This window comes from Vigna angularis, chromosome 3 (assembly GCF_016808095.1).
Source record: "Vigna angularis cultivar LongXiaoDou No.4 chromosome 3, ASM1680809v1, whole genome shotgun sequence".
NCBI classification, from domain to species: Eukaryota; Viridiplantae; Streptophyta; class Magnoliopsida; order Fabales; family Fabaceae; genus Vigna; species Vigna angularis.
In genome coordinates this window covers 2,865,183-2,877,944 of record NC_068972.1, presented here as the reverse complement: position 1 = coordinate 2,877,944, position 12,762 = coordinate 2,865,183, and the positions used below count along the sequence as shown (strand labels likewise).

The 12,762-nt window shown below is 31.7% G+C and overlaps 1 protein-coding gene across 1 annotated transcript; it reads right to left on the bottom strand.

Moving 5' to 3' along the window:
• Positions 1 to 3,596: 3,596 nt before the first annotated feature.
• Positions 3,597 to 8,555, bottom strand: LOC108326255 (lipid phosphate phosphatase 2). Its single transcript, XM_017559638.2, has 8 exons — positions 8,432 to 8,555; positions 6,290 to 6,512; positions 6,071 to 6,158; positions 5,874 to 5,983; positions 5,670 to 5,763; positions 4,837 to 5,025; positions 4,698 to 4,757; positions 3,597 to 4,140 (listed from the first exon to the last, which is right to left on the bottom strand). The coding sequence occupies exons 2-8, from the start codon at positions 6,503 to 6,505 to the stop codon at positions 3,929 to 3,931; spliced, it is 969 nt and encodes a 322-aa protein (XP_017415127.1). The 5' UTR covers positions 6,506 to 6,512; positions 8,432 to 8,555; the 3' UTR covers positions 3,597 to 3,928.
• Between the last annotated feature and the right edge of the window lie 4,207 nt (positions 8,556 to 12,762).

Below are 12,762 nucleotides of genomic sequence, written 5' to 3'. Positions count from 1 at the left end.
TCGTTCTTAAATATTCTGAACGTTCGTCCTAACAGTATATGACCAAATATAGGTGGGTTTCTGAGCGTTCGTTCATATATAGTGGATTAACGAGCGTTGGTGATAAGGATTTGAGTAGAGAGCGTCTGTGTACGTCTGTGAACGTTCGCCATTTTCCAGGTAAGGGAAGCTTATTTGATTTAATTCATGTTGTGTGATTCGTTTGAACGTTCGTTAATTACTGTATGAATATGTTTCGTGATGTGCTGTGATTTGAGTTGCATGAACGTTCGTTGTTTACTGAGTGAAAATGAATATGACTAAGTTTACATATGTTGTATGAAATACATGAGATTTGGATGATATGAACTATATGAAGATTGTAAATTGTACCATGACATGAACGAATAGAATTTATGAAACTGTATGATGAGAAATGAACTGGAATGTAAATGAATTGAAAAAGAGTTTCCCCTTCATATTGAACGTTCGTATTGAACGGTCTTTGACCGTTCGGTCTCCCTTTTTAATAGTCAAGAATGGGATTCGTTCATTTGGAATGACCCCTGGTCGAGGACGAACGTACTCTTGTTCCACTACTTTGTTGAGGGTTCGTCCAATTGATGTTCTGGTTGAAATGAGCGTTCGTCCTTTCGTGTGCTCGGCTTTAATGAGAGCGTTCGTTCAAATTGGGGTTCGGTATTACACCGAACGTTCGTTCAAAATTGGTGTTTGGTCTCATACCGAACGTTCGTCTAAAGGTGCTCGGTTTTAAACTGAGCGTTCGTCCTAAATATGCTCGGTTTCAAATTGAGCGTTCGCTGTAATGGTGCTCGGTTATATTGAGCGCTCGTCCTAAAATGGGTCTCGGTATTAGACTGAGCGCTCGCTCAAAATGGTGTTCGGTTTTATTGAAGTAGCGTACATCCAAATTCGTATTTGTACGTTCGGTCATTGACTGGAAGAGAATTCCAGATTGAGAAGTCTTATAAACGTTCCCTTGAAGTCTTGAAACGTTCGTGTTTGATGTATTCGGCCTAGGGCCTCTACACTTAAATTATTCCTGGAATATTTACGAGCGTCAGTCCCTTAAACTGATCCTCAAGGTAAATAACGTTCGTCCAATGAACAATACCTTATTCGGCCAATCCTGAATGTAATTGTTTCTCTGCCGTTCGTACTCTAATACGAACGAGCGTCTCTTTATCTCACTTGTAGCGTTCGTCCTCGGCCTTTGGGGACAGAACGTTCGGTTTGGTGGTTTTCTTATGAATGATGAAAATGATGAATAATGAGTGATGAACAGTATATGAGATGAAATGAAAATATGAATACATGATGAAAAGCGAATGATGAGCAGTATATGAGATGAAAGTAAAGTTATGAATGTTGAACGAGCGTTCCAGGTAGGAACGACTCATGAATGAATGTTGAAAGTTGTAAAAGTATGACCGTGGCCAGACTTAGCAGGCGATTCGATCCTGATATTCCGTGACTACTCGTCTTGACATAGAGGGGGTATGTCATGCGTGGGAATGGCAGGAGGTCCCCGTCACATAACTGTAATTTGGACGGAACCGTCACATAACTGTAATTTGGACGGAATAGACTAACCTCGGGTGGCAGCTGCTGAGAATGCCAGTCACCACACCACCCGGGTGCACGATCGTCGTAGCTACACGGGAATTTATACAGTTTGGACAGTCAGTCGTGTTGAGTTTAATTAGTACCTACCTTACAGTGTATTGATATGTGACGAATGAATAACGTTGAAATATGCATGTTTGTTGAATTATTTACTTGAAATTGTATGTTGATGCATGAGTTAAATTACATAAGCTTACCCTTTCGTTTCCTTGTGTTATCCATTGTATTTGTACGTCCGTCTTGTCATTGCAATGATCATCCGTGTGGATGTGAGCAGAGAGAGACGAGCGTTTGGAAGAGGCGCTGAACGAAGAGAATCTGGTTGAGGTTGAAGTGAAGACCGAGCAGTGAGGCGCTCGGCTAGTAGTGGTTGGCATGAGTGGTCGTTCGACCTACTCACTCATTTTCTTTCAAGTTCGACCGTTCGGTATTTGTACTGTGTAAACCGTTCGATCAGGTTTTTATTTGTGCATTCGACTTCAGATTGTGATTCGTGTTGTAAGGCGTACGGCTTGGCTTTTGTTTTTAGTGAAAAACTGTACTGAATTATTATTAAATGTGATTTTTCTGAATCTATAGTGCTGACTGTATTTTTGGGATGTCACAGTTATCATCATTCAATTTTAAATTTGAAATTATATTAACTTTATTATTTTACATTCATTATACGTAAAAGTTATGGAGTTTAAAACATCATATTATTAGAAAAAAAAAATTCTATATCGAATAACATAATACATAATAATATGAAATTGAACATTTATAGCACAATATAATTTTCATTATTATTATCTTCTAAAAAAAGTATGAAATAACATTTATATTATAAAATAATATAAGTATAACCATTATGTTCTTAATATTTATGTTAAAACTTCCATGAATGAAATCTTAAACCTTTAAACTCATACTAGTTAGCAGCTATTCTTATAGTTGGGATTTACAACCGTTATATTTGCTATCGTAGTGATGTCAAATTAAATTGAAAGCAATTTCTTTCCATCAAATAAAGAGAGACTAAATTATATATATATATATATATATATATATATATATATATATATATATATATATATATATATATATATATATATATATATATATATATATATATATATATATATATATATATACTTTCTTCGATTTTGTCTGTATTTGTTAGTAATTTTTTCTGTTTCCTTTCACGGTGGTGTGAAGTAGTGAGATTTTTATAGTGACGAATATTTTTATGCACTTATATTTTTTTATACAGGTGAAGGGCGAAGTTTTAAATATCTTTAGACTTTGAAATTATCGATAGGTAATAGTTGTCCTTTTAGTCCATTTATTTTTCAAAATTCTGACACTTACATTTTGTTTTTAAAATTATAAAAAAAGATAATTCACGACAAATAATTAAGAAATCATGTGAAGGTTTTTGATGAATTCAAGTGATGAATCGTCAAACTGATTTTTTTGGATAGTAAATCATAATTTACATAAAATGGTAAGATTCATAATCAATAAAAAATACTACAAGTATTAATCAATTAAATAAAAAGTGGTGGAAGGAGAAGATATCCAAAACACGTATCTAACTATTTTAGTGATTTAACTCTAGTTAATCGTTTGTAGAAATCCCTATTATTTTTTATTAAAATTATATATTAAATAATAGCAATACAAGTATGAAACATCTTTTACGTACTTATCTTTACAGAGAATTAACTCACTATATTAAGACTTAAAATATTGTTGAACAGTAATTTTATACTAACCAATGGAGAAGCAGACAGTAATTTCATTGTTTTTAATTTATAGCTACTGTTAAAAAAGGATCAGAACTATATAGGTGACGATATAATAAAGCAAAAGACAATCACATAATGCCATAATACAAGAAAATAAAGTATGTTTATGCCAAACGATACAAAACTAAAGTATAATCTGTCCTAACTGAGTAATGTAAGCAAAAATTGAGTTACAAAAAGTAAGATAACTTCCTCAAAAAATATATTAAAATTTCTCGACCATTTTGAGTAGAGGAGTTCTAGAAGTTCTATTATTTTTCTCCCTTTCGTCACATTGCAAAGCAGCGTATAGTGTATACTTCAATCTTGGGAAAATAAAAGAGAACTAACATGACATCCCAAATTTTCAATCTAACAACCATCTTATCTTAAAAGCAAAGTAAAGGAATGGATTAATATCATTTAAAGGGACAAGGATCCTAAAATGGTTTATCTGCAACTGAAACTCACGAAGCCTATAATTTTTACAGATTATGGACATGTTGGTGATGTTTCCTATGTCTTTACGGCAGTCAATGTGTTCTTACATTTTGGGATGCTCCTAACATGGGGCTTGAATCCCAGCTGTTGACTCGTGTATCAGCATCATGTTGAGGTGGAATATACACAGATACAGCTTGAAGCTCAGAAGATTGCACATGATGAATCTCATTATTCACGGTAGAGGGCTGAGAACCATTACGAGTTTCAGCCAACATCTGGAAGTATGCGTGAGGTCCCCAACCTACACATACAATTATGTAAATACGCACACAATTGTGATCCAAACATTTTTCTTCAATATCTGAAGTAGAACCCATAAAAATCATCTCAGCCTGGCCATTTTGTTGAAAATTTAACAGAAACAAGATTGTCCAGCCCAAATTTTTATTGGATTGAGACCAATGTTTGAAACTACGGCAAAAGCAATAAACTAAACTAAATTTTAAAATTATAACTATTTGGCATAAAAAAGTATGTTTCTATAAAACAAATTTAGACACAAACATGGAGAAGCGTATAATCATATTGAACGCTTCGGTAAATTATGAGTATTTACAAGTAACATATACGTCTTTTCTCAATTTAGATCAGACCCACATATTTTGATCAAGCCTGATTTGGCCTTGAAATTTCAGAAGCCGTATATTAACACATACTATGTCCCAAATGAGTGTAGCCTGAAATTTCAGAAGTGGCTAGACTGATTTGGGCTTGAAAAGGATTCAAATCAAATTACCACAACAACAATATTAACACATACTATGACGAGATGATGAAAGGAACAATTCATGGTCTTACCATCTAGATCGTAAGGAGGTGGATAGAATTGTAAGTAACAAAAGGAAGCAATTGTCGTCCCTGGTAAAAGAAAATCGTATCAGAAACTTTGAAAAAGGGTTTATTGAAATATGTAATAATATGGCAGCGATATACTAACCTATAAGACCTCCAGCAAACACATCTTGCCAATGATGCCAGTAATCATCAACACGAGAGACACCAATCATAGCTGCCACGAGGACCGGTAAGAAAACGAGACAGAGCTTTGCAACATGGCCCCTGCGGTCAAATACCCTAATTTTACCAGATAGATACCAAGAAAGATAAACAAGACCAGCAAAGGACCCTGCATACAAAAGAAACATGTCATTTCTAAGATACTGACGACACAAAAGGTTGAGAAACTGAGGCATTTGATATATTTTTACTAATGATTTTATTTCCTGTTTACATTAAGATGGAAGGAAATGTTCAAGAAAACCTGAAAAAAATAAAAAATCTTTTGTTCACTATTTCCTTTCCAAGTTCGAACATCTTGGAAACGTAAACTACGAGAAAACAAAGTAGTATGTTTTGCAATTACAAATTAAAACAAAATATGTAATCAATCAATACCACGGTAGAATCCTTGGCTTATATTTTTTAACAAAGTAATGTTTTTGTAGCCATTGAAAATGACTACAAAAATAGAACCGAACGCCACCTGAATATTTCAAAACATATCAAATGCCTTAACCTTTTGAAAGTAATATGGTTAATCAAGGCTGTACAAGAATTCCTAACAAATACTTTCCTTAATTTGAAACTAACTAATCTAAAACAATTTCTACGCTTGTAGTACTATTAGAATAGACGAATTTCATCGTGAACATACTGTGACATTGTAACTTGTATAGATATCTGGAGTCAATAAGTTCACCGAAATAAAAGCTTTTTCTGTCTGAAATATTACCTTTCGAAAAAAAGTTTAAGATTGTAAAGAGTACTTACAGGAAGTATGTCCGCTGGGGAAACTTTTGTGTCCTTCCTTAATAACACCCTTATCTCCAGTACAGCGAACATCACTTGTTACTGGATCAAACACCTGATCATGTCATGCACCAATGGGGCGTTTATTGAGTAGTTAACTACATAAAAGCTGTACATGTGACATTAAGTAGACTATCTAGGAGGTCAATAAAATTGAAAACCCACCCCTTTTCCATCAGGGAAACAACGCCAGAAGAAATCTGGCCTCGGCCGTCCTACACCATCCTTGATAGCATCAGTTATCACCGCAGTAATGAGTACAGAAAATAGAAGGCCTGAGATGCATCCGGTAAAAGGTTTAAGTATATCAAAGTGACGTGCAAATATGGACGAAAAAGGACTTGTAAGGTCCAGAAATGTACCCAATATAGCGTGGTGGAAGTCATAGACATCCTTTCGAATGAAATAATAAACGAGAAAAACGGCCAGTGGTAACAATATGGCTACTATCTGTTCAGGAATTATAATTCAAAATCTTATATCTTGAGTATCAACCAAGTCAAGGCTAAACAAAACATATAATATCAGTAATGAATAAATTTCTTTGAATTGAAGAAGCAATCCAAGGAAGCTAAATATACCGGAACGGCCCAAAAGGGAATAGTATTGCCTTTCAATGGGTATCTAAGGTCAGTCATCATCCCCTCCCCAACGAAACGGTGAAATGGCTCTATTATATTCAAGACAGCATCGATGATCACAAGAAGCAAAAGAATCAACCAGTCATGCATATGTATCCTTGCCACTCTAGTTCCATGTGATCTGATAGTATGCATACCCAACTGAATTTCTGGCATTATTTTTCTGCAATTGACAGGAAGTTTAGCAGGACTTGTGTTAAAAATTAAAGTTCCAAAAGAAGAACAGCAAGCGCAGAAACAGAAGAGAGTACAGTACTAAAGAACAGGTCACAGTGATAAATATGTGTATACACACACTCATATATATATATATATATATATATATATATATATATATATATATATATATATATATGTGAAAACTTCTATTTATACATATATATCATGTTATAAAGTGACCGAATGCTTGTAGCATTGGTGGGATTAGATCCTAACAAAAAACAGCAGCCAAGCCTTTTAAGATCAAACAGCACCATAATGCACAGCCATGAATAATATATATAGAAAAACCAAAAACCTACAAATCCTTATTAATTATATCACTAATCTCATAGTTTTTCTTTCTCCGTTTGCCTACGTTTCTAGAAACTAGGCTACCTTCTATCTGATCTATTTTTCTAATATAACATTACTTTCATACGGGAGTGCATTGGCCCAAGACGAAACAAAACTCCCACTCAACTCAAATATACAGCAAAACCATGTAATTTAAAGGCTGAAGATTTTCTTTTTCGAACGCTTGCTCCCATTGCACCCCATTTTTCAAAAGGTTGCACGAGACCTCGATTTCAGAGCTAAGTTTCATTTCATATGCTCTGATTGAAATACAGTTAAGTTTGGTTCAACGGAAAAGTAATGTGAGTGTAAAGTGAAGTTCAACATACTTCGGAATTCGGGATTTAACTGAAGCAAATGCAAATAGTAATTTTGGAACCAGAGGCCATTATGTAGTTAAGGTATATATTTTGTTACTGGTACGTAATAATATGCCTTGTATCAGTGTTTGATGAATCTGGAATCACGGGGCAATGAATCACGGGACTTGGATTGCCCGTGTAGTCAGTTTTGACATTCATAATTCTGCCGTCATTATCAAGTAGCTAGCAAAACTTCTCTCTCTCTCTCTCTCACTGCAGAGAATTCTTATTCGTAATTACTTATCCTGGCTGTTGCCTTTATTGTTATGCTGTGGGATCTTATTACCAGTACTGTTCCAGTAATGTACTATTTATCTGAGATTTCAATTTTATATTAGGCAATTTCATCACCTGATTCTGTATCTTATTTACGGATTTTTCAACTGTTTTCCCACAAGAATGAAGCACGCGTGTACAGAACATTTCAACAGATATAATATAAATCTGGATTCAATCATATGATCCTTGAGTTATACATTCATACCGAAGATATATGCCACTAAACCTTATTAAGTCTGATTCTCTACCATCTCTCTCTCATCCTCTTGTAAAATCACATAATTATATTAAGAATACACAGGTTCACATAGTTCATTTCAGTTTCAGTCACAAAATTCAAAAAGACACTCTGCCCTACCACATTCCCTTCTATAGTAAAATCACTATCAATAAAGACTACACGCTCTGCATAACAGAAAAAACTTGCAAGTAGTGTAAGTTATGGTCACAGCATCAGAATATCACATTGACCCCAAATTTTTATTTAAAAAATAAAAATGAAAAGCAAATACAGAGTTGCATCGATCTGGTCAGGATGTCTTCTATTTTTTACTTTCAGCAATTACAGCGACAGAAAATCAACGGTTTCTCATATTACTGCCATAATTATTACTCCGAAGTTAAAATCAAATCACATCAAATCAAAATCCGACAGGTGAACCACAGATCGAAAACAGGTTGGCTGTAAACTTTTTTTTTTCTTTTTCACTCGACGTGGTTTGAAGAATTACAGGAATTTTGAACTCCTGTTACTCAATTAGTAGTGGTTTTGAGTTAGAACAGAAAATAATAAAAGAAAAAAGAACATGCGCAGTAGAGTAGAGAAAGCGAGAAAGCCGTGTTTAGAAGAACAATGCAATAATACGACAGAGAGTAGCGAACTCACCTGCAACTGCACGTGCACCAGATTCGACGCAGGCGAAGGAGAAAGAAAGAAAGAAGGCAGAAATATAGATGGGAAGGAAGGAGGATTGTCTGCAAGGCCTATTTCAAAATGACAAAAAGAAGAAGGCGCGTGGGGATTATTAATTAAAAGGATAACACTTTATTTATTACTTTTTTTTATCTTACCTTTTAATATTTAAGACCATCTCCAAAAGTATACCAAAGGTTTAACAAAATGTTAAACAAAAAAACAGGGGAAAATGTAAATAAAGATATTATTATCTTCATATATACTACATAAGAATAAATATATTCTTATCTAATATATATTCATAATTTATTTATATTTATAACAGTTATAATTACAATGTATAACGATATTCATAATTAACTTTGGGTAAATAAATTATATTTTTCTTTTACGTTTATTTATAAGAATTATGGTTAGTGAAAGGAGATAAACAAGATTTTAGAAAGAAAAAGTACACGAATGGTAAGTGGAAATCACTATCATGTTGATATTCGGTATTTCTTAATTTGAAATTGAAAACACAAACCTTTTATGTATAAAATTAATATAAATATTAAATATAGCTCGCTAAAAGTAAAATAAAAAGACAAAATATACGTACATACAAACATCAATTTTTGCTAATATCTTTAATATTATATGACACAATAGATATTCTTCAATTTAATATAGATAATTTTTTTTTAATTTTCTTTTACATATATTCTTAAAGTAAGAACAAAAGAGCTACCATAATTAACATAAAAAGGTTGAAGAAATTAATGAAACCAGAGCACACTGGGAAAAAAACATGAGAAATAAAAAAGTTTAAAACATAAAAGAAACTTTTAGAAGGAAAAATACTCACCTTCTTCATATAGTTAAATCGAACATTTTCAAAACTTTGAATTCTATATATAACAAAATTTAATATAAACGTTAATTTTTAATCCCTTACAATAAAAAAACCAAAACAGAAAACATAAGCCAAACAACATCTTTATTTTCGTTAGTTTCAATTCAAAAGCGTTCTTAGAATTTCTTTTCTCGAAACATACTCAGAATTGTTTCTAGATTTTGTCTTAAACTAATGTAGCTGAAATGAAAGGTAAGTAAGCTAAAAGTTGATGTCGGACAAATAAAAAAGGAATCTAAATTCTAATTACACTCTTTCAACAAAACTATTTATGCTTTCAAGAAAGTTAATACATTTCAAAAAACTATAAGATTAGATATAATTTCTATAGAATTTAATGTGTAATATTGAATCATTATTATTTGTTGGTAATTTGTTTTTTGTTTCTCAATAATGTGAATATAAAAAACAGGAAAAGATCAAGTGAAGAACCACATTCTCCATTCACAAATAAACCCTTCACACGCTTTTGGGTTTTCCTTTTCTTCCTTTTGACCACTCATTCAATATTTGCATTACTCTTTCCCCTTTAGGAAGTACATCCAAAGCTAGCGTGTAAGTTTGTCACATGGCAGCAAACACCCATTTTACTTCCAATTTAAATGTTCGAACACCTAAATACACTTTTTTTTCCAAAGGAATATGTGTCTTTTTTTAACATTAGTTCAACTACTTGGTTTTTTTTTTGGTGATGACTATGATTATTTAATTTGTGGCGAAATATGTTGATGGAAAGTAGACGTTAGACTGAGCTTATAAAAAAAGCAAAAGGGCAAAAGAAGGAGGAAGTTTATAGATGATGAAAAGGAGGATGAGATTGTCTTGTGGTCAGGCTTTAGGGGTGTAAAATAATAATACTAAATGAGACATTGGAACTGTCATTTCGTTAATGCTTAAGATGGATGAACCAAAAGAGACAATATAACGGGAAATAGATTCAAAGTTTCAGAGTTTCAAAGGTTCCAAAAGTTAAGTTTCTCAGCTTCTCTTCAATAATATTTTTTTATTGCCTTTGAATATTCACCTAAAAATAGAAATTGGGTGTATCATATCCCTATATATACCTAGCGTGTTTGGAGAAAACTGTCGACGGAATCGTGTGGGGGAACTGTATTTTCATTTTTGGATTAAATTTATTGCCCACTTTAGTCTTTTGAATGTTCAAGTTGTTCTCGCTTTCCATATTTTTTTTTTCATGTTACTGGAAGTTATTAGTTTATCTTTCTAAAAATATTTACATTGTATTTGGTTTCAGAAAATTAAAGAGAGAAATGTATAAAAACAGAGTGCAAATTTCATTAGGAAATTTCGGTGATAGTAGAAATTGGTCAAGGGATCACAAAATGGTGGTGAACATGTTTTAGGGATATGAATAAATTCAAAATGAATAGTACAAAATAGATAAAGCGATTGAAATTGAAGAAAAAAAATAATGAATGTATAGTTGATGAACAAATGTCATGAAAATTTAGAGTGGCAATGACAGAGAAACAAAAAGGTATCACGTATAGGAAGATAACATGTCATTATGAGACTTATATGAAAATATTTTTGTCAGAAAGCATCTGTCAGTCTTTTTCAACTTTCCTCTTTTTCTTTTCTCGAATGAAGTTGTTTATAGAATTTTTTTATTTTTATTTTTATTTTTTACATTTTTAAAGAATTTTATAAAATTATTGGTTTAACGGGATTTCTTCAAAATGTACTAATATCAAGGGTAAAGTCTGGTATTTATTTAATATCAATTTTTTAAAAGAAAAAATGGTAATTTACACTGTTCTAATTTAGGGAGAAGTCTCCAAGTTTTAACTTTGTCTTATTTGTAATTCACATTATTGTAATCTATATAGTGCAATATTGAAGAGAAAAAAGGTGATGCTTCTTCTACAAGAAATCCAAAACATTGACCTTAAAACACAACACAGTTTTGCAACGGTTAAGTTGAAAGTGTGGTGTTGAGAATGTTGGGAGTTTCTATTCCTTGATTTCCATTTGGTTGTCATACAGGATGACAAAAGACCAAAAGCTTGGTTCCTTATTATTTCCTAAAAGGAGTATGTGCTTAAAATATTTATGACTTTTGTTTGTTGTAAATGAAAATATTGATATTGTGACTTGCAGTGACTTTTTTTAGGTAGTTTAAGTGAAATCATATTGATAGTTTTTAAATTTTGTTAGGGTGTAAATTTTTCATATTTTTAAATTATTAGACTTATTTTTTTTATATGTACATTAAATACAGTGTTTTTTAATTGACATTGAAATAAAACACATCAAATTATATAAATAATTTAAATATTAATAAGAAATATGTTATGTTTATAAAAAGGAAAAATCAATATCTTTTATTTTTATAATTTAAAATATTATTTAATGTCTTATCTCATTCAAATTTTTTTACATGGTCTTGATAGAAAAAGAATAATGATACTCTAACAATATTTTAACATCATTTACGTGTTATTATGTGATTAGTTCATGTTTTTGTTTATAATTATTATTATTGATTGTGATGTAATTTTATACCAATCATATAATAACACGTAGATAATGTTAAATGTTGTAAAAAAATGTTTTTCAAGAAAAAAAATTAGAAAACTTCAGTTTTAATCGTATGACCTTGCTAACGTGTCAACTCAGTTTGCAGCGACTGCCGAAGCTAACTGCATACTGTGCGAAACTTAATGGAAGACGCGTTGAGTTGACATATATGATGGTACAATCCCCACATCACGCCTTCCCCAGATAATCGAAACTTACCTAAACCATTCACTGTATTTATTATTTATTATACTTTTAATTCTCTGACAAGTTACAGGACAACACTGTTTCTAAATAACAAATTCTAAAATCAGATTTTGGCAAATATTAGTTTATCATCACTTATTTATCAAAGAATTACGTCATTAAATTAACCAATCTATTAAAAACAAAAATCAAAATGAGTTATGTTTGTTGCACTGTATAAATTTGTACTGAACAGTCTTAAAAGCACTTTCTAAAGCATGTTGTACTTAGAAAGACTATTCTGGAAGAAATATCTGATGATTTTAGAGAAAAGGAAAACCTGTGTGATTAAAATATGAAAATAAATAATAATAATAATATAAGTAAAAGAGTTACTGTACATAACTTTTATCATGATCAGATAATCACGAAAACAGAAATTGTTTTGATTGTGAGTGTAATTTGAAAAATAAATAAAGCATAACCAGCAATATGTTATGCAATCCTCTGACCAGCATTAGAAATATTTTTATTTTCACTTTCTTATTTTTTATAATACATGCAAGATTAATCATTTTGACTCATCCATATTTAGCATGCATAAATAATAAGATCAAATAGACTGACTTGCATAAAAATTATAAATTAATTAATTCTGTTGATCAATCTCAGTATGCAC